We start from the raw sequence: 25999 nt of genomic DNA, 5'->3' as shown, positions 1-25999 counted from the left end.
AGATGGTCCACTAGAAAAACAGGCATTCACTATTCAAAGGTACACTGCACTAGAATAACAACTCCCTGGGTGTTAATCCTATGAGGGAAGCCTCTAGTTTTGCACAGGTAGGCAAGGAGAGCACAATGACAGTCGATGTCATTGCCACAAAAGGCAGCTTTTAATTCTGGTCACAGCTTTGGGAGGCCATCAGCAGGAGGGAAAAGGCTGAAAAAATGAGCTAACACCCTCTCCCTGAGCACATCTGACCATTGCTGAAGTGCAGAGTAGCATGCTCTTGCCAATGTTGACCTGCATTGACTCCTCCCACCTGTATTTCTCCCTACAGCATTGGGTGCTTGAATATTATTATATAAATAGCCTGAATTTACACATGAACATCCACACAATCCTATCCATTTGGTGCTGCTCAGCACATCATCCCAGCTCATAACTCTCTCAAGTGCAAGCACTTCCATTGAGCGCGGAGGAAATCATGGAGGAAAACAGGAAAGTTCCTGTTTTCTCATCTGTTGCTGGGCAGAATAAAAGATCTCATGCCAGGCAAACCAGAGGCCATGCACACAAAGCAGTTCAGTCTACAAGGTTAAGCTGACTAGAATACTGAAGCATGACAGAAGCAGGCACTCAAGCATCCACTCCACCACCCAAACAGAAACATAACGCCCCGCCATTCACTCAGCTTCAGTTCCCCAAAGCATCACAGGACTTACTGCTGCTTTGAGGAGTTTTGGCTGTCTTCTCAGGGCACTTGAAGTGATCAGGTGCAACACTCTGTCCTGGTGTCTGAGCTAATTCAGAGGCTGTAGGAAATAGGGTCAAGGGAACAAGGGAAGAAGTTTCGTATACCAGGTATAAAACATCCAGCTCTGGCTAGCCAGCCATGGAGCCATGCACCTGAAACACTAAGTATTAATTTCCTAGCTATTTCAGGAAGTGGACCAGACACTTCCATTTTTTTTTTCCTAACTCTAATGGTGAATGTATTCCTCAATAAAGTTTTCAAAGCCTGAACTCCTCAGTTAATTCGTTTTACAAGTATAGCTGAGGCAATGGCAGAGCACGCTTTGCTTCCTGGGAGAACACTTCAAATCAGAGCAATGGTTGGTCATGCTCACTTAGTCCTTTAAAATTGCTCAAGTGGACATAGTAGAGCATCAGGTATAGCAAACACACCAGTTCCCCAGGAGGTGTGTTTTGGTATTCTATTTACCTCTTTTTACTACTTAACAGCACAAGCTGAAGTGGAATCACTGATCTGAATATGGAAGACCTCCATATCCTGCTAAAAGTCCCTCAAGAAAACCAGCCTTCCACTGTATGACTTGTCTCAGTTTTCAAACTGAATCACAGCTCTGGGAAGGAGCACCAGTGAAACCCACCCTGCTGCAGGAGGAGGTATAAGAAACACTTAACTTCCCAAGACACAGAAGGCCAGAGAAGTAAAGAGGTACAGAAACCAATTTCTCTATAGCGAGCGACACAGAAGGATGACTCCTCTCCCTTGGATCATCCTTTGTAGGATATATCAGTAGCTGTGACAGCTAAACACTAATGAAGTTCAGATGATGCTGGGCACACAAAGATTCATTCGAGTGAAGCAAAACATAGAGGCAGGAGGGCTCAAGAGCTCTTATTTGAACCACTACAGCTAACAGAACTCTCCAGAACTGCCCCTTTCTGCTTGCTTCTCCTAAATTCACAGTTAGCCTAGCAAGCACAGTCACAACTTTGCGAAGGAGAAATCCCCTGACATGCAAAGGTAATACTTACCGCCTTTTTTTGACTCTTTGCTCCATAATGAGCTATTCTCACATACTTTTAAGTTACACAAGTAAAACTTCTGCCAGCCTTTGGCACTTCCATGCAGACTTTCTCCCAGCATTAAGAAACTCTCTTACATGTTAGTTTGTTATCCGTATTGCTTACCCCCATCAAGCCTTTGCTTTGTCCTAGCCCTGTACTTTGTTTCTGAGGAAGGCTGATTCAGAGGCAGATAAAAGCTACTGAAATACTGCAAACATATCTTTCGAATAAACAGAAGTCACAAATCACATTAATAGAGCACTCAAGAAGAGACCATAGCCACAGCAAGAATGAAAGAAAAAAGGGGAAAACATACCCAGCTCTGCCATTTTGCTGGAGCATTTCGGGGTCTGGAATGAGTAAACTTCCCCACCGCTTACACCTGAGCCGTTTCCCACCGGATCTGTGAAAAGAAGCGTTACTTGTAGCTATTTGAAAAGCACTGGTATGTTCCCAACCCAAGGAAGAGGGAATGCAACATTTCACTATTTGGCTCAAAGCACTCTTCATCTTGCAGGTGTTAGAAAATAAACATCACAATGAAACCCTAGAATCATTATTCTCTCCTCTACCTGTTACCGCAAGCACAGCCAGAGCTGGTCAGCCCTGAGATGCAATTTCATCAACACTGTACAACCTCAGCGCTGCAAGAATCTCCTGAAGTGACAGCTGTGTTAGGTTTTCCCACGCCAATACCTTGGGCACATGTTCCAAGAGCAGCAACATAGTTCTCCTCTGCCAGGATCTCCTGAGCTTCGTCATCTGAAATATTCTCAAGCTTCTTCGCAAATCTCTTCACACTGACTGCCAGTTGAGCCTTGTCCTTCCGTACTTTAATACCTGGGATTGCAATAGAAGCTTTAACCGCCCCCCACTTTGTTATTTCTATCTCAGTAGTACACAGACACCCCATTCAGCGGCCAAGTTCCATTTGTGCAAATCACTGAACAAACACGAAGTGAGAAAAGGTGTCTCGCTAACGACGGCCAGCTGACCCCACAGCCGTTCGGCCCTCCCTCACCGCCGAAGCCGGCCCCTCGGTTCTGCCGAGGGTGCGCACACGCACCGGCTCCCGCGGTCTGGGAGCAGCGGCAGCGCCCCGCGCAGCAGGCATCGAGCGGCGTGCAGGCGGCGGCGGGCGGCGCTCGGCCTCCGCAGCGACGGGGAGCGAGCGGCACAGACCGCGCGCAACCGCCCGCGCGCCGCGGCGGGGGCAGGGCCGCACCTCGGGGGAGGCAGCCGGCGGCCAGCGAGGGCCCGGCCCGCCGGGGCCCGCCTCGGGCGCGGCAGAGGGGGTCCCTGCGCGGGGGGCGCCGGGGCGGACGCTGCCCCAGGCCGGCCGTACCTGCGTCGTCAGCAATGTGGCTCAGCACCGCCTCGTCGGGGACGAACTTTACCTCCAGGGCGCCGCTGACCTTCCCCTCCGGCTGGCTCATGGCGGGCGCCCCGCCAGCGCCCGCGGCTCCCTCACGTATCACACACCGCCAGGGGGCGCTGCCGTTGGCGCGCGCGCGCGCGCACGAACAGACGGAACCGCCCGCCTCCTCACCGCGCCGCCCCCTCGTACCCGGGCCCGAGCCTCGGGCTCCTACAGCCCCACGCCGCGCCGCCGGCTCGCCGCGGGCTCCCGGGCACCCTCTGCGCCAGTGCGGGGCGGCAGCGGGGTCACGCGCCGGAGGCAAGCATCTCCGTCGCCCTCCCCGATGGCGAGCGGGAGAAGGAGGTGACGACGACGACGCGGAGCCTTGAGTGACGTGTACCCCCGCCAATCCGCGACCCTGTTTTCTGCCCCACCGCCCGAAGTGGGAGCGGCGAGGGGGCGGGACTTCCGCTGCCAGTGAGGCGCGCCCACGCCGGGAGGGCGCCCGCGGTTGCCGTGGCGACACTAGGCCGCCGCGAGCACCGCGCCGGAGCCGCCCGCCCCGCCCCTCGCGCTACCCCCGCCTCCCGCCCACGCACCCTGACGCTGCGCCGCGCCTTGCACGCCCCATCGGCGTAAGGCAGCGTGTAAAACAAACCCCAAAACCAAACTCGGTGATTTGCTTTTCTGTTTAGAAACAGCACAATATTTATTTAACATCTTTATATATTTATATTCTTTCTTCTGCATTGCAGATTGTGTCGAGTTTTATACATCTCTATTTACAACGATTTAAAATAATCATCTTTCATCTCTGGCAGGTATTTACAGAGTCAATAGTAACTACATTTCACATTTCAACAAGTCAACAGCGTTAACCAGCTCGGCAAGACGGTCCAGCTAATGGCTTACATGCACCAGTAACGCCACCTCCAGCACCTGCCGCCTCCGCCCCCAGGGCGGACCCGCCCCACGGCAGCGCGCGGGCCGCCGCCCCTTACCCCCCCGGCCGGCCCCCGCGGCGGGCCGCTCGCCGCCGGCGCTCTCCGGCGGCAGAGGTAACGGCACACAATGCTGGCGCAGTGAAAATCCTCAGAAACCTTAGTTCAGAGAAACAAACCTGGTATGACAGAAAAAAGTAAGAAAATAATCTCTCGACCGTTGCGGAGTGTTTCTTTTTGCTAGTAAAACTGACGGCATATCCTGTATTCTTACAAGGACGAAAACTGATCAAAAAATTCATTGTAAAGTACAGGAACCACAAATTTTAAAAAATGCAGCATGGGGTACCTCAATTTAGTTGTTGGGGTTTGTTGTGGGTTTTTTTTAATAGCAAATAAAAGCTACCATAGTAAATCTAGGAGCATCTGATTTTATAATTAAAAACCTTTATTAGCTTTTTCCTGGAATCTTCAATACGGAAGCAATACTAAATGACTCCATTTTATTCAATCATGTGGTACTTTTCCCATAAATAACCAGCTAGCAATAGCTATCCCAGAAGTGTTCACTATCTGCAAGAAACCTATAAGAAGTCTTGTTTCAAAGTAACGGTTGAACACTGACACACAGACACAGACACCCCAGGTACAAGGAATCTATTAACACTTCAACAAGGTGGGTTTATCCTGAGTGATCATTAACTCACATCTACTGTATACGTGAAGCCACAAAGTTTTTACTACTTGCATTTCTCATAACCTAGTAACACAAAAGTCTAGCACAATAACAAAGCCCGAACAGAAAGAACAGCGTCAATAGCCAGTACTTCTGTCACTCCTGAGTCCTCCTCATTTTAGAACAGACAGTAAATGGTTGCTTCATTCACACTGCTTTTCGTTTCGTGATCAGTTCGGGGGAGGATGAAGACACACACAGGCAGGATCCCATCTGTATGGAAGTCTCCTTGACAAAGCACCACGGAGTCACTTTACTAGGGGGATAACTCCTGAACAGAAGTCTCCCCTGAACATTTCACGCTCTAAACCAAAAACCTGTGTGAACTCTAAACCCCGTTTTAATGAGTGATTAATCGTCAGAAAGCAAAGACACTCCACTCTAAATTGCTTACATCTCACTGACTGTAAAACACTGGGAGCTCACAACCAAGGAACTGGTTAATACAACTTGATCTCATCGTTTTGCTCATCATGCACAAGCTAAAATATAGGACAAGGTTTTACTGTACAGACACAAAGTTTTACTATACATCTGTTCCCATCAACAGCTCCTCACAGGAATAGCTTAATAATCCTTTGTGAAAGGAGGGACAATTTATGGACCCATTTTAAATTCATTTGGTCCCTCAGATGCTACCTTTGGCAAAATCTGATGAACACATTGAAAAAAACCCAACACCTCCCCCCCCCCCCCCCCCCCAAAAAAAAAACCCAAAAAGCCCATCAACCAAAGAAACACATGGGGGGGGGGGGCGCAGCCTAGAGGAAAACTAATAAAAGAATGGAAGCAAAAATTGTTAATTTTTTTACCCCACTAAATCTCAAATGCAGACAAATGGGTCAGATTTTTACTAAATCTATTTCTGGAAGCTGTAAGGTATCCTTAAGACTTCTACAGCTTGCTTCTGAACTTTTAAAAGTCACAGTCCTTGACACTTGCCAAAATTACTAGGCAAGTTTATCTGAAATGGCCAGCTGTTTTGTTTTGAAACCTTGTTCCAAGATTTGTTTTATTTTAAATAAAATTTTGTAATGACTATGTGGAAGTCCTCAAACGTATTGGTCCTGCAAAATCCACTTATTACTTGTTTTCTGGAACCACTGACAAACCAAGTCTCGCTCACAGCTCTCCATCATCCTTCCACCACTGCGTCAGAGGCAGGTGAGGTTTTGGCTCTTCAGCTGGTCATGACATGCAAATTTTGACACACTGATACATGTATTCACCAACACAAACACCCATGTCATGATCTGTTACCCTGAATGACCTATATAGAAAAGCTTTCCACAGCAAAGTTTATCCAAGTGCCAGTGGGAAAACAAACTAAAAAAAAATAATCACGAGAGATTAAGGCCCATATGCTAGAAACAAACGGCATTTAAAATACTGGAGAAAATATAAAATATTGAACAATTTGATATAACCAAGAATGCAATGCAAGTACAGAGGATCTGGCTTCTTTGCTTACCATGCTTGGAACTGAGTGGTATTTTTCCAATTTAGTCCTGCAATTACTGCAAACAAAAAATTTAAATAAAAAAGGGGCATGTTTACTTTTCTGATGCAAACTATTCCTAGGCTGTAAATGGTTTTTACAAATGAGACCTAGCTAATGGCTTTAATGCTATATAATATTAAACACGCCAAGGTAGCAGTATCTTTGGCAATGAGAACCGCAGAATTTAAGGATGATATTATTAGATTTACTAATATCAGAAACATCTTTTTCCTTTTGTGTGCAGTATGTACATTTCATTCAAACATATTCCATTATATTTTCCACACCTCCTCCAGGATTATGAGTACAATACCTCATCTGCCTCCAGGATTATGACTACAATACCTTATCTGTACTGCTTGATTTTTATGATTTTACTCAAAAGGTTACTTCTTGGTTCTTCTCACTTAGTCTTCAACTTAATTTTGTAAGCCAAGATAAACAAAAATTTCTGGTTTGTGACTGAAGTTACAATGCTGAACACTTAAGAGAGAGCCACTGGTTCATCATAAAATAGGACAAGTTCAAACTCTCAGGTTAAAATACAGCCATAGCATAGAATTATCTATTCAAAAATTAATTTTCCAAAATATAATTCTCTGAACATGTTATACATTAAATATTGAGGACAATTTCCCTGGAGTGAAAATTTTTCAAATACTAATAATCTTCATTAAAGGAGTAAAACAAACTACATTCTATCTGGAGATGAAAAGGGGTTAGAGTTGGGGTCATCTTACTACAGAGTATCTTTACCACCACCAAGATGCAGGTTTCTCCTTTAATCTTGAAAAATATGTTCATATTTACATACAGTATACACACAGTTGAGGCAACTGATTGTCAACACGTGACAAATGTACCTCCCCACACACAAGTAAACCTCACATGGTGAGAAAAAACCCTGTCCCAGTAAACTCCAGTATTCATAAGTAGTGCAAATAAATACTTCATCAGAAAACTATTTTCTTCTCACTATTTTGATGTTAAAACAGATACATTTAAATTACGTTAAAGCTAGCAGAAGTATGTTGGAAATGTTGTATTTAAGACCAACACACTTGCAAACTACAAATATCAGATCTAATGCTTACTGGCTGCAACATCATGTTCAGCATCACAGAACGAAGTATGCTGTTAAAGTTTTCCGAATTCACATCAGAAAGGGTGTTCAAAGAAATCTGCATTTAGAACAGACAGCTGACATACAAAGTCTCCAAATGAAAACTAAAAGGATAATACAGCAATTTAAACTTCCATCTTGCAACTCTCATTTAAATAGATATTTTTACTTCATGACTTTGCTGCCTGCAGGATGAAAAACTGGCTCACTGATCAAACAAAAGGCTGCTCACAATAAATCCCTGAAAAGGACAAACAAGTTGCAGTTAGCAATTCCAACATTTCCTATTTCTTAAAATTATAAAGCCCAACAAAACAGAGTTGCAAAATGGCAGCATATTGTGACGTGGTAAAAATTGTATCAAGGAATAATTCATTTATCCCTACTTAAACGTATATATACACACACACATCAAAACACAGTACCCACAGTTCCTCACCTAAGAATTACATGAATGTGCATGCATGTGCACATACACAGGAAAAAAACCATAGTGTTCGTGCCTTTCGACCTTTCTATTACAATGCTGCAGTTGCACTGAAATACTGCAGAAGTCTAAATCTAGCGCCTCATGTCAAGTACCAAATGTTCTAAAACAAGACACAGCAGAGTGAATTCAGGATAAAGAGATTTTAAGTCTAAATATTTGTCACAGGCGTCAGAAAATTTAAGTATGTTTTGCACTTTGTTTAGTACTTAGCATAAATCAACAGAAAGCCTGCAGATTATTCCCTCAACCCACATCCCAGACACTTTTTAATTTTATTTCTGCCACCATACTTTGAAGTGTAATGAACTTTAGTGTATAAAATTTTGCTACAATCTTAATGCACCTTGGCATAGTCTGAGACACATCTAGAAGCACTGATGATAAGACACGATACACAGCACTGGCAAAGCCTGTTACTACAGCTGGTTTGCAGATATTTATGGTGACTCATTTTGTAAGATAGATGTTGAACAGTACTTGTCTGAAAAAATGACAAAACAAGCTCCCACAACCAAAACATTGCACTAAAAAAGTAATTGAGAAGTTAGAGATGTACCACATCCGCACATAGCAAAAACTCTCCCCCGCCCCCCCCCCCCCCCCCCCCCCCCCAGTATGAAATCAAACTCTTTAAAAAGCCTTATATGTGGTAGGTACATATACACAAGAACCAACCAAAATACAATGGATGAAACAGTAACAAAAGGCACATCATCAAAATGAGAACTGTAAAAATATCTTAAAAAGGTAGTCTGAAGTTTTAACCAATTTGAATTTATGCACATACATTTTACTTCCCTAACTGAAGTCACTGAACTGTCTCACTCTCCTGAAACAGTTTAATAGTGCGGGACCCCACAGATAAGAGTGTTTAAAAATAAAAAACACAAAAAAAATTTTTAAAAATCAGATTACATAAAAAGGGGCTTAAAATCTGGCCTGATACCAATTTAAGTATCCTAAAACTTCTGAAGGAATGCTTATAAAGGCAAACGTAGAAAGTAGAGAACCTTGCTAATGAAGAACTCTACTTTTTAAAATACTATAATAAAGTCATTCTTAGCTGACACTCCTGACCTTTTCTTTCCCAAAGGTTTAAGCAAATTATTTGGTCCTTTTCAATCTACAGTGACAGCTCTTTAATAGAATTTCCTTTGTGATGTCTCTACAAAATATAAACTTTGTACTTTCAGCCACTACTTACCAATTGTCTCCACTAGCAAAACTTTAAAAAACAGAGTCCAGTCATATACAGCTTTTGACATTTTTACAGAAAATGTCTTTTAGCTTAATCTCAACTTTGCCGTAGTTCCATCTGCGTGTAACTGATGGTCCTTAAAAGATTAAATTCAGTTTAGAAACTGTATGGTTTTCTTTCCGATGATGATTCCATTTACTCTTCAATCGAATATCTGCATCAGTCCAGATACCACTTAATTCACTTCATGGATGTAAGATACAAAGACTAGACTACTAAAGTGACTCGTCGAACCACAAAAAAACCCCTTCAAATATTTCAATGAATTTTAACATAACTTTGGGAAAAAAGTTCTATTTGAAATAAAGAGATTCAAACCACCAAACTCCAAACCAGCTACCAGCTATGCAACACCATGTCATTGTCCTGAATTTCTTAAAGACTATCATTCAAAGATAGCCTGCTATTTATAACTGCTTATGTTTATCCTTCACAGTGACAACGAAACCAAAGTGCCCACATAAAAATTGTAACTCTTTCCTGTGCGTTTACAATCTGTAAACATCCAGGATATCATATAGAACTTAAGCACAGAGGATGAACTTTCCCGTTTTCCCTCTAACAATCCAAAAAGAGAGAGAGAGAGAGAGAGAGATGGAGAGAAAACGACATTTCCTTGCATAACCAGAAATGTGCCTCTAAGCAGTGTTCTTTAGCATCAGTACCAGTCAGTGGCCATACACCAGTCATACACATTCAAGGCTTGGCTCAATGCCACAAATTCTGAGTTTTCTAGAGTAGGGCCAATCCACTAAAATAAAGAGTTAAAAAACCCTCAATGGATTATATATATCAAGGCAATGAAGTGTGATCCTTCATGGAACAAGGACTGTCAGTACCCCTTTGCACAAACCATGCTTCCAGAAAAGCATCTCACATTGAAGCTTCAGTCTTTCTAATAAACTATTGTTGCTTTCCCCAAGACAGCCCCTTAAGAGTATGGTCTGTCTGGGCTGCAGGATTCTCCAAACGACTCCATGACTGAATTCAGGGATACTGAGAAAGCAGCGAGAGGGGTGGCGGTGTCCAACAGCCATGATACCATATAGAAAGCAGCCTGAGAAATACTCTACCTGAATACACCTTTCAATTCAGTGATCAGCACCTCACAAGAACAACAACAAAAGAGGAGCAGAGCTAGCATTAGTTCCTGGGAAAGTAGTGCTTCCCTCCCACTTACAAACCAAATTGCTTTAACAGCAGCGCGTGATCTAAATTTTAGTCTATGTCCAGAATGACCCTGTGTCCTGGAGAGGAAGACATGTAACATTATGTATGGCTACAACACCATTAGAAGTGCATTGTAACCTACATTATCCACTTCGAATCCTCTCTCTGAGGGGAAAACCCCAACTTGTTAATATGCATGTCTTGGTTGCTGAACATCACAAGATTCTGGGATGAGAGACTGGGGGCAGGCAAAAAAAACCAACTACTCTCATATTTTAACCGAAAAGAAAAAAAAAAAAAAAAAAAAAGTGCTGTAGGCAGCCAGGAGCAGCAACAACAATCCCCTCCCCAGAACTGATTGCACAAACTCAGAGAGGTCCAAAGTCACACTAGAATCTCTGAGGCACTCCTGGTTCTGAGAAAGAAAAGTCATGATCCAGTAGTCTTGCAGTACTGTACACTAAGAAAACAAACCCGTTTCTATTTCTTAACAAAGCCAAAGCATCTTCTCATAGGGATCACATTCACCATTTCCGCCGGTGTCTCCAGTCTCACAGTGTTGAAATGGGACTGATCAGCCTACGATGGATTGCACATCACCCAAGGAGAAAGGAAGGCATGGAAAAAGGCATACAGTACATTATATACTGCTTCACAACCATGTTTACGGGGGAAGGGGGGGGGGGGGAAGGATGAAGGTGAGGGAAGAATTATTGCTGTTTCAGTAATACAATATGATAGCCAAACCAAATCAAACAAGATCACAACAGTCAGTATTTTCACACTGCGGGAAGATGGCTCATGTTTTGCCTAAGGATGAACTTGCCTGGGGATTAAGGGGAAAGAAGGAGTCCCAAGGAAGGAAGTCAAAGTTACACCTGGGAAATCAGCTGCATATTGAAACTTGGAGATCGAGACTGTTTGGTTAGGGGAGCTCCTGGAGGAAGGAGATCTTTACCTTCCCCAGCTTGGCCTAGTCGGTCCTCCTGTAGGCTGATAGTTGAAAACCGATTGGTGTTGCCAGCTGCTAGATTGGTGACAGACTCCGAACCTGCTCCAACACTGGAGCCTGTCTGACTGCCATTCACGTAGTCAAATGATTTACTGGAGGAAGCACTGGCGGTCCTGATCAGGCTCAGACTGTTGGCTTTTGACACCGCCTGCCCAGCAGGCAAGCTGAGGTGTTTCTTAGTAGGTGTCATCTCAATTATGTCTGCACCAAGGTCAGTGGATTGGTGCACGTACTGCTTCCGAGCTACTGAATCGCGAGGGCTCTCATTAGATTTTGCTGTACAAGAGGTTTCTTTATCCTTAGCAGAACGCCCACTTGCCGTTTTCCTTAAGCTGCTCTTCTGGGACACAGATGGTAGAGGTTTGGTCCCAATTGGCTGGCTGCTGAGGGAAGCTCCTGATGAAAATCCTTCATCAGCATCATTAAGGGTCACAGATTCCTCTCTTCCATTTATACCTTCAGTATCTATTAAGAAACAACCAAAAAAAAGCCCAAACCAATCAGAACACACAGTAAGCATTCCAGCTGCATGAAGATGATGTGCACAGAATGTTAAACCTCGTTTGCTAATCCACCCGGTTTCCACTTGCTTAAAAACTTCTGATTCTCAGCCAATGATCTTCCCATCATATTTAACGCAATAGTGGAATCTAACAATAAGTACTCCCTGAGCTTGATTTGCCTTTCTTCTACATAACTTTTATCAGCCAGAATATCTCCCAAACTTTGTCTATAAACAAGAAAAATTAGGCCCCATTTGGTTAATTTGTTTCAATTCTGTTGGCAGGTACTGGTGCCCATTCTCCTCCTACACATGGTTTTTCAGAAAAAGTTAAGGGAAAAAAAAAAAAAAAAGGCTTTCAGACTATTTTTTATCCTATTTTGAGGCAAGACCTAAGCATGTTCAGGATCTCTTCCAATCAGAGTAAGTTCCAGCAAGTGCTTGGTAAGCTTCAGAATTAGGCTACTTCCTAGGCCAGCAATCACAACACTGCCACAAGAGAGAAAAGGCTTCTGTTGTGTGTAGCTGGCACTTCAAACAATGTGACTGTATTTTCTGTTGCAGATTAACCTAATTCCTAGATGTCTCTCCTCCAGAGCTCAATCCTCCCTGCATTTCCAGCAATCCTATCCAGGTACTTCCACCATATTTCCTTTTATCTCAGCGTCTAGATTTTTCAGAGAAAAAACCCCAACCATTTCATTAAGAGAAATTTAACCTCTGAAACACTTCATGTTGTAGAAGAGGCACTGTGTTTTTGACTTGGAATCTCAAATAGAAAAAAACCTGACAAACTGCTTTCTTAAATCCTTGTTTTCAGGCCTATAATATGGTTAGGGTTGTAACAGACTTTTTTCTTCTTCTTCTTTTTTTTTTAATCTTTCTCCAGTACTTTTTCTAAGCTCTAGGTACTCAAAAAAAGTTATCATTTTAGTAGAAAACTGAACAGCATTCAAATTTCAATGGAGCTTGAGTTTTTGCTCCATATATCTAATTTCAGTGGGAAAAGGCCATAAAGTTTAACAACGCTACCAAAAAAGGAGACATCCAGGCTGTAAGAATTTTGTTTTTCTTTATAAGAGCGGTGGATTAATTGCTGGATAAAAGCTGATTATTTGAGAGAAATCTGCAAAGCCTGTGGGTCTGTCCCAGCTAAAGCCACTGTACTGCTCCACCGGCAGTTCGTTCAACCCAGCTTTCCACCAACCAAACATGTTTAAATCTCTTGTGGAATGGGAAAAAAGTGGGTGGCAAGGATCTAAGAGATTCTAACATCTGAGCGGAAGCTCATCCTTTCATGCTCATTGTTAGCAGAGCACTAAGGAACATATTACATCATGACAAGCAGAACAAACACAAAGCTTTCAGTGTTGCCACCTCTGTGTAGCAGGAATATAGCCTGATCTGACTTCACGTTTCTGAAGCGTAAAGCAAAGAGAAAAATTTACAGGGAGTTTTTATTGTTCTGTTTTAAACTTACTACTTCTTTTCAGGACAGGCCTTGGAATTATCATTACTGTGTATCAGCCTACAAAGGATGTTTAGCCATCTCCAAATCAAAACCACTCTCAGGCCTCTCTCAGAACAATGCAATGTGAGATTATTCTGTATTTTTGTATTGTTCTTTTTGACTCATCAGTCTCCCTGAAGCAGAAAGGTAATATAGTTCACATTACTGCACTTCCCTGGTAAAGACTGTAGCCTTAGAAAAAGAAGCTTCCTAGGTTTCAAGGAAGGGCTGTTATTAAAATCAGAGTGTGTTACTTGCTTTAACTTCCTGTAACCGTATTTGAAATACATACACTTTCCCTCTCTTCTACCCACCCCATTTGGTCAATGTAGGCCTTCCATCTTCTCATTGAGACATAAGTGTATTTCCTCACACTAGACAGCCATACATTTTATTCACAACCCACCACATCTCCATTCCCTCCGCCCCCAACCTTCCCACACATAATCAAAGATGCTAATAAAAACATGACGTAACTGGAACATACTGAAAAGCAAGAGCACTTTTTCAATAAACCAACATTTATGTTTCTTTATATAATCATGCAAAGCTGGATGAAAGCATGTTTGGTTACAAGCAGCAATAGCAGCAGCTGAAGTCCCCTCTCAAGCCCTTCTTAATTCAAACAAAAGATGTGTCTTGCAAGTATGTCTCTCCAGACAATACTGCTAAGCTTTTTATTATTACAAGAACATTAGTTGTCTTCAAAGTTTATGTTAAAACGCTGCGGAGTAATAGGATGCTAAAACAGATATTCCTATTCAGGGACAGCGAAGCAAGAGAGTCATGCTGAAAAAGTGGCATTTTATCCACAGAATTTAATGGCAAGACTGAGAGGGGTTGTTGCAAGCTTTTGGATGCTGCAACTATACAGAGGCCTAAGCAGCTCAGCAGTGCTCAAAAATTAAGAAGATAGAGAAGACAACATGCAAGAGAATTTCTGTTTAGTCAGACCTATATACCTATAGGAGTTCTCAGTGGGACTGATTTCAGCAAACATTCTTTTCCCAACACACATTCTTCCTCCTCTAAAAACTGCCCTCAGAAACAAAAAATATTTGAGTCCTTACATATTCTGTTTTGGGGGAAAACCAGAATGAAGTCATAAAGCTTTCTCCCTGTAATAGACCAGTAACACAATTAAAAAAGAAAACTAAAACTAGAAACCTACTCCTCCCAAGCACTCTTCTACTGTAAGGTCAGAAGTGAAAGAGACAGTGCAACCTGACAGAAACCGTACAATTGCACTACAGCGTGTATTCAGGACTCTCACTGTTCCTTGTCAGCGTAAGTCTGTCCCCAAGTAATTATTTATGCCTGTATGTGATTAATCCAGTAGACATGGATACAGGATCCTCGACTAACACAAAATGGCGCACATAACCACAGCTGCTACCACCCAAGTGGAAATCTTTGTAAAGCATTACTGAGTCATGCTTGAAATGTCTTTTTCTACTTATTGGCTCAAAACACCGATCTGAAGAAAGAGGTTTATACCACTTTTTAAAGTTACTTTTATTCTGTTTATCCTTCCCATACTTGAAGGTTGAAAAGTCACTAGAAATGATCAGTCTCTCATAGTATTTGGTATCAAAAATATATTTGTGAGAGAGAATTTGCTAGCTGAAACTTTCTGTGAAATCAGCATCAGTAAAGTAATAGACCACTATGCATACACACACAACTCTATACTGATAATCAAGCCAAACTCCATTCCTTGGTCTTCTCTCAGATGCTGTCAACTGGCAGAATTCAGTTTGCCCAAGCATGTAATTATATATTGCTACTGTTACAGAAGTAAAGGGTATTCAACCCACTTCAACAGAAGTAAAGCATGTGGAGTGACGCCTTATCCAAAACCCATGCCAAATTATATAGATGTCTTAAAATCAATTAAGAGTAGGAGGCCAAATTTTATCAACTTTTTTCCCCCCTTCCTGTCTCTCCCAGAAGGTTCTCTGCAGCTGAGGACCTCTTCCATATCCTTCAGGTCATGCACATGCAAAGTTTAGTAAAATGGAGTAAGACCAACTGAACAAGTGAATATAGAAGACAGGACTCATTTACGGAGCATGCTCAAATTGAATATGCACCAAGAAGTACGTTATAAACCACACTAAACATTTTTATGCAACTATCTTCTACAGAAGGATGATGTCTTAATCACTGTTTGTTAGCAACTCTGATTAAGGGTAAGGATTCTGTGATAACACTACATTAAATCTCCAAATTCTCCTGATTATTGTTTCCAGAAGACCAAATCTGAAACCTATGTATGTCATATCCAAATGTGTAAATAAATCTCATTTATGATCAGCTGATATGCTTATAGAGGCTGGAAATACCAAAGGAATGTTCAGATAGAAAAGATGACTCAAGATAGGAGAATACTTGAAAATATGTTTAACTAAATTTACAAGAAATTGGTTCTCATCTCCAAGGAGAAATCATGATTCAAATTCAGTACTCAAAACCACATCTTTTATACAGTAAAGATGAGAAAATTAATAGATGAACTTAAGTGAAATAAATTTCTACCAGCTACTCTACCTGCCATTCTTGGCTGCAGAGCGACATACAAAGTCCTGCAGCATTTGTGGGGACAGCATGACTGAGAAAGAAAGCAGTAACTGTTTTTAAAGTTTTTAGAAACATGACAACTTGATTTCTTCTTGAAAACAACACGTGCTTTTTTGGTACTTGTCTTTAGAGCAGCCAACTCGTTCATATAAATGAGTTGTATGTGTATGAATTTTCAATTAAAGGATGACTGGCAAATAATATCAGCAGTTGTATATCTGTCTTAGATATGCTTGACTTTTAACGGGAACAGGAAACTTCATTCTTGGAAATTTAAAGACTGCAGAGTAACAAGACACTATTGTAACTAAGTTGTAGCCAATCAATTTATAGAGTCTGCTTTTCAGGACTAGATTCATATTAGTCTGGTGCATTTTTTCTGTCTGAATATTAAACATGCTCAGTAATAGAAAGTTTCCAAGCAATCCCAAAGCTCTTGGTTATTACCCCATCATTCGGGGGGGGGTTGTTTTTTTATTTCTTCCCTTTTTTGCCATGCCAAGCAGTCTTTCACCACACAAATGCAAGCCCCAGGCCAGCCCACATGATAACAAAAGGTAGTACCTGACCTGATGTTAAGTATATAGGGGATGCGTGTATTGCAAAGAGAAGCTAATACACCCTGGGATAGCGGAAACAGACACTAGAATGGAAAGAAGTTCTGCTTGGGGATAGGGAGCCAGGATCCTCCTCCAGCAACTGCCTCACTGACTTCTGCCTCCTCATCTCTGTCCTACCCTCTGTTGTGGCTGCTGCCAAGGTGGGCTCCGGGAAGCCATGCTCAGGGGTCCTGCGCATCGGCACCTCCCCCTCTTGCTCACGTTTGATCCCTAGGTCTGTGGAGCCGTGTTGGATCGGTGAGCCAGGTATGCTTGAGTCAGCCTCGTTTGAGAAGTCAAAGCCATCTGGGATTCAACATATAACATTTTAGTGCTTTTCTATTCCATTCTTGGCATTCCAACCCAGGCAGGGAAAATAGAATATTTACGTGGACATGGAACAGACACAAAACACTACCCATGCTTAGTTAAAAGTCGTGAGAACATCCACAGAGAGGGACAGGTGGGCTACACTGTAGACCAGACCAGTAAACAAATATAATGGCAACTATAGTGAAGACAAACATGACCCACAGTCCTGAAAACAGAAGACAGCTACTTGTCCTGGACATCCTAATTCAGCTGAAGACCAGAGGCCGTCAAATCCTTTTGTTCATGCGTCGGGGGGAGGGTGGGTGGTGTGGTGCACGCAGTGGAAGAGAGTACCATAGGAAAATATGCAATTCTTGTTTTCAGACTCTTTTACCCTCAGTTTAATTTTAGGTTATTCTACTTTTTACTTTCAGCCATTTATGCAGCTTGTTTTAGTCAATGTTTTGTACATGCAGCAACAAAGCTTTACAAGTATGACAAACTGATTTCAAAGCAAGCTTTTTGTTAACACCTACACTGAAGATGTTATCATATCAAGGTGAATATTTATTATATACTTTTCCTTCATAGTCAGGCACACTTCCATACAACCTAAGTACTCACAGAGGAAAAATATGGACTAATTCTAACCTATCCAAAGATATTTTATAACATGGCCCATCTCTAAATTGGGCCATATGGTGGTAGGAGTCTGATGTTCAGCTAGTCCCTCTCCCACTGCCTTCAGCAGCTTTAGGTATCTGGAACCCTATCAAGGTCTGGATAGTAACATTCATTCTCTGAGCTATTTATGATAGGAGGCAGTTGAGTTTTAATGTGTATTAAAGAAAGCACTCAAATTCTAAGCCAAACTATCTCTACAATGTCATGCCACGTTACATGGAGGAAAAAAAAAAAAAAAGCAGACTTATTCAACATTTTCCAGCTTTTCCATTTTCTCACCTACCTCATGGGTTATCACCAAATCAAAAACAAAACAAACACTCCAAATGTTCATGTTCATGCAATGCTCTGAAGATGTAAAATACTATACATAGTTATGGAGTATCACTTTTCAAAAAACAAACTAAAAAAAAAACAACACAAACCCAACCAACTGTTCTGCAAACATTCAAACTCAAAGGCCAGATCACAGTGATGATGATGAATACAGTCCACTACAGTACTTGCTCTTGGCAGAGAAAGCTCACCTTCTCTTCTCCAGCGATGACGACGGATTGAAGCTGTTGTAATAGCAGTCCGAGAAATCCTCGGCACTGTCGGGGTAACTTCTACTTTTAGTACCTTCTGGCCTTCTTGTGATGCATCAGGAGCATCAAAGGGCAGTGAGTTCTTCATGGCATTTGCAACCTAAGATAAAAGTAAAATGCTGTACCTCTAACTGTCCTTGATTGCGCTAATGGCAATATTAGATCTCTGGCTGAATACAGAAAGGGAAATAACCAGGAATTGTTAATTATGCCAAATCCCCTCCAGACGGACGGCCCAATCCCCATGAATCACAGTTGATAACTCCATTGAAAAGTTCATCACAAACCTACTCCCAAAAATATAGCTGAATTGTCTCCCCTTTTTTTTTTTTTTTTTTTTTTTTTGAAGTAATTTATTTTGTCCTATGTTTGCCACCTGTACCGACAGAGGTAACAACCTACACAGGAAGGTGTCCATCCAAAAGAGACTGCAAAACTACAAGAAAAATACCATTTATGTTTTATGACAAGAGTGTCATAAAACTAAGTCACAGGCCAAGCCAATGTGAACAGCATATAGCCTTGTGCATGGGGGAGACAGGGCCAGTTTCCAGCCCACCCTACCCCGTACTAACACACCCCCCGCACCAAAAAAAAAAAAAAAAAAAAAAAAAAAAAAAAAAAAAAAAAAAGCCACCACCAAAAAAAAAAAAAAACCAACCAAAAAACTAACCAAGGGGGATTAGCCTGCAGGTACCTGCAAGATTTAAAAAATAAAAACTGCAACCTAGCCAACGAGCATAAAATTATTAAAATGCATTCATCTTTATTATATCTGATTTTTTATTGTAATAGCCTATTATAAAGTCAGAAGTTTTGCTTTGCAGCTTTGAGAAGAACAAGTGACTTCTTTTGGCTTTGATGTTTTAACTACTTCTTTAAATTTCCTATAAAATGCCGTTGTCAGATTAGAGGCTTGCTTTAAAAAAAAATAAATAATGAAAAGCAACTTTCAGTTAAATGTTTCATAGTTTACAACTAAACTGTTCAAAAAGTGAACTTGTGTACCAGCTCTTGAAAAGCAAGTTGAGTCTCTGTCATGTACAGTACTGAACAATAACAAAGTTGCTGCACAGAACATACGACTTAAAATGTAAAAAATAAAAAGTAAAAAAAAAATAAATAAAAGGAATACACCATGATTTTCCAAAATCTTATAAATGTATACAACCAACCAGCAATAAAAATTAGACACATTTTAAATTTAACATCACAACTTCATAGGTCTGTTTCACAGACATCTGACTTCCTATATGCTCTTTACTCCCCCAGTAATGAAGACAGTAGTTAGAAGTGTCAGAGAGATTTAGACTTAAAACACCTACTGAAAACGTAACCTGCTAATCTCTAAAATTAGCAACAGTTCCCACCATAATTTGGGCAGGCTATTCTCTCCACTACAGTTTCCAAGAAACACTGTGAAAAGCAATTTTACATTGCCTTCTAACGGATTTTCTCTCGTATCACAAAAAACTTGATTCTGCAACTTGAGAGAACAGAGTTCACTATGTGGCAAGAGAAACATATTTACTTAAAAATACATGTGGTCTGCATGTCTTAAATCCATTCAGTCTACTTGTTAGCTCAAGGCAAAGGCATGTAAACCCTATTCTAAGCCACAGATAAAACTGTAAGGTTGACTGTTCTGTCCACTCAAATAAAATACAGATCTGCTTTAGAGTATGTATCTTTGCAAGATAATCCACTTTCCTGACAATGCATATATACATTTTTCTTCCTTTAAGACCATTTTCTTTTTCTAAGAACAGGCATTTTGTTTATTGTATAAAGACTTGTGGCTAGCTGATGGAGTAGTATCAACTGTTTAGCACATGATTACAATCAAGCACTTCCTAGGTTTATGCTCTAAGCAGCATTTTCGTATGTTCCCCTCAACCTAGTAACAGAACTACCACGCTTTTAAACCTCATCAATGTTGTCTTGATAGTCTTAGGTTGCCAGAGGACTTGGAAATGTAAAGGACAACCAACAAATTCCTTGAACTTCCAAAGCCCACAGATACCAAACCAGTTTAACTAATTAAGCTGTCTTTTGTTAGCATTCACAAAAACACAAACTACAAGAAATCTACTAAACCACTGGAACAGACCCTATTAGCAGAACTTCGTATCACTTGTCCTGTGAAGATCTCAGATAACATTTGATAAAAAGACTATATCAATGCATATGGCATGCCATAAAAGCTCCATGAATTAAAGGTGCTTATTCACATTACAATAAAGTAAAAGTGACTCTTCTACAAGTTATAGCAGGCAAATCACCCAGCAACCATGAGAAGAAATTAAACCATTTCAAACAGTAAAGCCACAGATCACAGCACATTAACTAAATCAAACACTTTCCATTACCTGAGGGGCTGGAATGGCTGCCACATAGCTGATCCTGATCTCCAGCTACTGTTGCAACCCTGTAACTCCCCATTAAACATCTTCTACACCACCTTCCTGTCTGACTTCTAACCAGCACAAAAGATTATTGGCACCATCACAGAAATGCTCCTTATCATTCTACCTTCCACTTGCCCAACACCAATTTACCCTTTGCTAGCCAATTCTCTCAGCCTCACTTGTATTCACACACAGGCCTTTTCCTACACCATCCTCTTGAAATGGTACAAACTGCATTCACCCTACCCTTGATCACGTTAAAGACTTCAGAAGATCATTTGCGCTGTACTGTGGCAAAGCAGATAGAAGTTCAACAATGGTTTGCCTTCCCACTGTCCACTCACTGGAGTTGCACCCTCTTTTGAATAGGTACCCTTCTCAGTATACAGGACTAAAAACTAAAAATTAGTAGGAAAAAGCTTCTGCAACAGGGCCAGAAAAGTGACAGAGCATTTCTGCTTGTTGAACCTTTTAACAGCTGGCCCTTTCTAACAGCACAAATTGCACTTCTCAGGACTGAGGAGAACCATATGGAGACAAAAATCAACACAACAGTCAAACTTTGAAACAACCTAAACAACCAGTTTGAGTCACAGCCCTTCTCCACCAGAAAAAAAAAAAACCAACAAACCAACAACCTGCAACCCTTTGGGATGCAAAAAAGATTTCCTCACTGTGTCTAACCCAGCACAGCAGGAAAACAAACAGCACGATTCAGACTTGGCACGCCAAGTCTGCAACTATTGATGGCAAGGGAGGGCTGGTTTCAGGCCAGACATCCACTCTTGCCTACCCGAAAGGAGCTCTAACAAAAAGCATCCAACAAAACCAGCAAGTACATCAATAAAATACACTGGATAAAGGTGCTGTCACAACAGGGACTTGCTGATCCATACTTCTTGTGTACTAGGCTAAGGAAGCCTGTGCATCTCTGCACTGAAGACAAGGATTTCTGTCTGAAACAAGTGCAGAAGTTCAGAGAAAAAGACTGACCGGAATGGAGCTACTCCCCAGGTCCAGGCTAGCTTGGTAGTAACACTGAGTCTTGAGGATTAGTTTCCCTCTACAGAAACTCCCAGTTTTCATGTCTATGAAACCAATACACAGTGTTTGTTAATAGAGATACTTTTCCCAGGAAAAAAAAAAAAAACACCTTTCCCTTGCAGTCTCTGGGTAACAGTGAAACACTGCTTCTACATGACAGATATTTCATAGCTTTCTGATGCTGCTATTTCGGATTTTTTCTTCTTTTTAAGTCCACAGGCAATATAAACCTAATTAAACAAAAGCATGGATCTACCATAACGTCAAAAATATTTTTTCAAGAGATACACCCAAACACAGGGTCTGTGATGTTTCTCATTGTAATGCTGACTGATGGTATTCCTATAAATATACAAACACCTCGAGTACAGATATCTAAAAATAATTCTAATGTGGGGGTTTGCCTGAATATTAAATGGACTTCAAAGAATTTGCTGCTGTTAGGAAATCCTACGCTTACCTGGGATGCTGCAGAGACGGTATTTTATTTTGTGTCAGTATCGTTGAGTTTAAAATAAAAAAAATTATAATACTGCTAAATAACATACAAGTCCTGGAAAATGCAACAAGGTGAAAGGACTCCAACCTTTAAAAAAGTCAAATCACTTGAATATGTAGCACAAGGCCAAGGACATGCAGCTCATTTTTTAATAAAGCTGACAATTTCTGAAAGCTGTTTTTTGAAAATTGTAGAGAAACATGAGAGGAAGCAAGGCAATGATCAGAGTATTAAAAAACCCCCACAGATGTGCCTGCACACATACGCATGAAAAAAACCCAAAAAACCAGATGTGACTGTATGCATATGCACAAAAAACCTGACAACTGGGGAAGAGGGAAAACTGGTGATGTCATCCCACCACTGACACCAGAGAGGCTGGGGGGAGTAGCTTTGGAAAAAAACTAAAGATATTCCAGATGATTCTTACAATTAGAAGTAATCTCTAAGGACAAATTGATTAAAAATGAACAAAAAGGACTGAAAATTGTCATATCATCAAGTTTCAGATCCTCCCACACACCTTTTAAATGTAGTAGTTTAATAGGGTGGCCCAATTCAGCAGGCTAAATATTTAATTTAAAGCTTTCAATCTGATACAGCGATGAGTCATTTCCAAAAAGAACTATTATAATAATTCAATGGGTACCAAGCATTTAAAATGCAGCAGTGTCAGAAAGCCTGCGGATAAATTTTATAGCCAATATTAATTCATCAAGAGAATAATTTTACGTAATTTATTGCAGAAGAGAGGGAGCTCTGACTGCCACATAAAAAGATTTTTCCCAATCCACTCCTTTCTCAGTTATGTAAAAAGCAGTGAAATTTTACTGCCATTAGTTCAAGAGAGCACTGAAGGCTTCTAGCCACAATTCTGATGCAGAAACCGAGACAAGCCTATTTTACTTTATTCTCCTTAATCTTCCCTCTTATTTTGATCCTGATTCCTACACCTGACAAAAAATAAAATCCCTCCAATCCTTTCTCTCTGTCAGCCTCCTCATCCTTCCCAATCACATCCACCTGCATCCAGCAGAGTTTCACTACTTTCCCCATTTCATTTCTCTCCTCTTATGATCAGAACAGCAAGTATAGTGGAAACTGAAGAAACCCCATTCAGTCAGAACTCCTCCTTTCTATTGCTGTTCCTCTGAAGAAGGTCAAGATTAAGACCTCTGTGACTTCGATCAATCAAAACCTGACATTGACTCTGTAGATGAAGCGCCTTTTCACTTTCAGCTCTGTCCTGTTGTTGCTTTTTCTCCTCTGTTACCAGTTAAACCACACAGCATATTCTCAGCCCTGCTGAAGGTCTAGAAGCAAAGAAAACACCTTTTTTGCAACCAAAGTCCTATGTCATATAACCCTCTGATTAAGCTTCTTTGAATAACTCATTGGTAGCTTATGCCAAAACAACAACATTTTGATCCGACTGTAATACATCAGAAAACCCTGGCTTTCAGCATCAATGAGTCCTAGGAGATCCCAACACCCTAGCTTAATATGCAAGCAGAAAAAAGCATGGTATAAACTGCTATGTTGAAACACCAGCTGTTAACAACCGCTTGCATTTGGAGTGCAGTAAATGGCCACAAATGCTTTCATTACCAGTCCACTTCAGAAACACATCCATACTCCTCTTAACTAAGACCACAAACTTCAATGGATTGTTTCTTACCAGCAGAGGCTGTGAGTAGAGTTCAAGCTGTGCTCTGTAAATTATGTCCTCCAGTACCTCCTGGCCAAGATCCCACTGACCATTATATCTAAAAAGTAAAGATACATATTTATCTTTCATATCTTATGAACTCAAACTTTTTTTCTGCCCAAATCCAACTCTTCACTTCTTTGCTTATGTAGAAAGTTTAACTGTATATACACCCCAGCCCCTTCACTTGTTTTAGAAGTATAGACAAAGCATTATTTTTTTACTAATCTTGTGGGTATAACAAAAAAGCTGCTCCCCGTCACCTTCAAGCAAGACCAAGTTGATGCCATAATCAGGACAAACTGAACGAATTTTTAAAATAGGGTCAAGATGTAAAGGTTAACACTACCCCCAGAACTGAATTTCCATCAGAAATTTATTTTTGCTACCTCAGAAGCTACTGACATTCAAGAGGTCTGCATTTCATTAGATTATCTTGGCATCCAAGCTCATTACACTTGTGAACAGAAGGTATCTGGTGGTAGTGGAAATTTGGGGAAAAAAAAGAAATGAGAAGCCCAACTCTCTTCAGCACCTGCTGCTGGCCCTTCTTCACCTAATTCAATGCTGACAAACATGTTTTCAAATTATCAGTTGGCCAAGTGAGCAAGTAACAGGAAATATACTAATCAAATTACAAGCTTGTGTTACGAGTTTAAATATTTTTTTCAATCATAAACCAACTAGCATTTATATTTTAAACCGTGTAAAACCAGACATTTCTCTTTATAAAAAAAAACCCAACACATCCACTTACATGGCATAATAGACACCTGTGAGCAGCTGCACCATGAAATCGGGGTCTAATACCACTCTACCGCAGCGTTCTTTCCAGCGTTTCTCATGCTGCCGTGGAAATCCACTCACACACAGCCTGAAAAAACAGAGCATTGTAACAGAACATTAACTCCACAAACACTACATATGTCTTTACATCACAGATATTTTAATTTTTAAAATATAAGTACACAACATCGAACATTCTTATGTTGCTCTCCCAGTCATGAAAGCAGTTTTATGGGATGTGGCTTGCTGATAATCCCATGTTATTCCCATATAGCCACCATTAATTCCATCTGTTTTCTTCAAATCATAACCCACTTCTGAAGAATAAGGGTGGCAAGATGTTCTCTACTGCCAGCCGCCAAGTAGCAGACTCTCCCCAAAATACAGTAACCAAAACCAACCTTCTTTAAAGGAAACATTTCAGTGGTATAAAAGAACTGTGACATCTCTAATCTAATGTATGACGACAGCATGCGATCACCTTTTACCTGAAACTGGGTAACACAGATACTGTATTCCTGAGAACCGCTCTCAGCTGCCCGCTGAAAAAAACTTTTGACCCTTGAAAAAAGGCCTGCCTTCCCATATACTGCATTGCACTGAGTCTCCACAAAACCCAGAATAGTTTATTCGTAACTTTAATATCTGTATCTATCATGGAAACAACAAATGATCACTAATACATAATAGCTGCTGCACTGTTTCAAAAACAATATAAAAATCCCTTGCCTACAAAATGTTGTCTCTTCTCTACCCAAAGAATGGGTCTAATTTACAGATGCAGGAAAACTGAACACATTTGGCAAATTTTGCATAGCTACAACTCAAGTGAAGATAATGGAAGCACAGCAACAAATAACCCATTCCCATTAGAAAATATAGGAAAAAAAATAGGCTATAATCTTAGCTGCATATCTGTGTTACTACAGAATATATGTTGTTAGAAGGTAGTTAATTTCTTCTTTGCTATGTAACCAAATTGCATGTAATGCTTTTCTTTCATGGCAGTATCACGCTGAAGCAAACAGGCTACAAATCATAACATTTAAAGACATTCCTCTGGGAGTAGCAGGAAAGAGAATTTATTTCATTTTAGACAAAAATGCTGGTAAAAACCAGGCATATGGGAATATCAGATATACTAGAGATTTTTCAGAACAAAAAGCAGGGATCTTTGCCAGCCAGAAGCTTCTAAGACTATTCAAGTAGAACGTTATATAAAGGGCACATATAAGACTTTGAGAAATCACAGTACTGAATTCTCCAGAATGTGGGATGTTATTATGGGGGGGGGGGGGGGGGGGGGGGGGGGGCGCGGGGGAGAAAGGAAGGAAAAAACCCCACAAAAAAATCCCACCAAAAAAAACAAAGAAAAACCCAAAC

The 25999-nt window shown here is 41.0% G+C and overlaps 1 protein-coding gene and 1 long non-coding RNA gene across 10 annotated transcripts in view; both read right to left on the bottom strand.

Annotated features, from left to right (window-relative positions):
• The window catches only part of LOC102056946 (hyccin 2), a 73721-nt gene that overhangs the window by 13105 nt on the left and 34617 nt on the right, over nt 1-25999 (bottom strand). For 6 of the 9 annotated variants that reach the window (XM_055718792.1, XM_055718794.1, XM_055718795.1 and 3 more), the window contains 5 exons: nt 24588-24704; nt 23801-23888; nt 18112-18271; nt 2123-2209; nt 714-803 (listed from right to left, as the gene is read on the bottom strand). In XM_055718792.1, coding sequence (XP_055574767.1) covers nt 714-803; nt 2123-2209; nt 18112-18271; nt 23801-23888; nt 24588-24704 — 542 coding nt within the window. Of the gene's footprint in view, nt 1-713; nt 804-2122; nt 2210-2502; nt 2647-3151; nt 3500-11001; nt 11863-16726; nt 16895-18111; nt 18272-23800; nt 23889-24587; nt 24705-25999 lie in introns of those variants that run through there. The other 3 variants (XM_055718797.1, XM_055718799.1, XM_027801463.2) reach the window with 3 other exon arrangements.
• Nucleotides 4750-8555, bottom strand: LOC129736652 (uncharacterized). The gene is made up of 2 exons (XR_008733577.1): nt 6690-8555; nt 4750-6657 (listed from the first exon to the last, which is right to left on the bottom strand). It is a non-coding gene; the product is annotated as an uncharacterized LOC129736652 (long non-coding RNA).

This window comes from Falco cherrug, chromosome 8 (genome assembly GCF_023634085.1).
Source record: "Falco cherrug isolate bFalChe1 chromosome 8, bFalChe1.pri, whole genome shotgun sequence".
Taxonomy (NCBI): Eukaryota; Metazoa; Chordata; class Aves; order Falconiformes; family Falconidae; genus Falco; species Falco cherrug.
The sequence above is the reverse complement of the archived record's forward strand: the minus strand, read 5'-3'. Positions and strand labels throughout refer to the sequence as shown.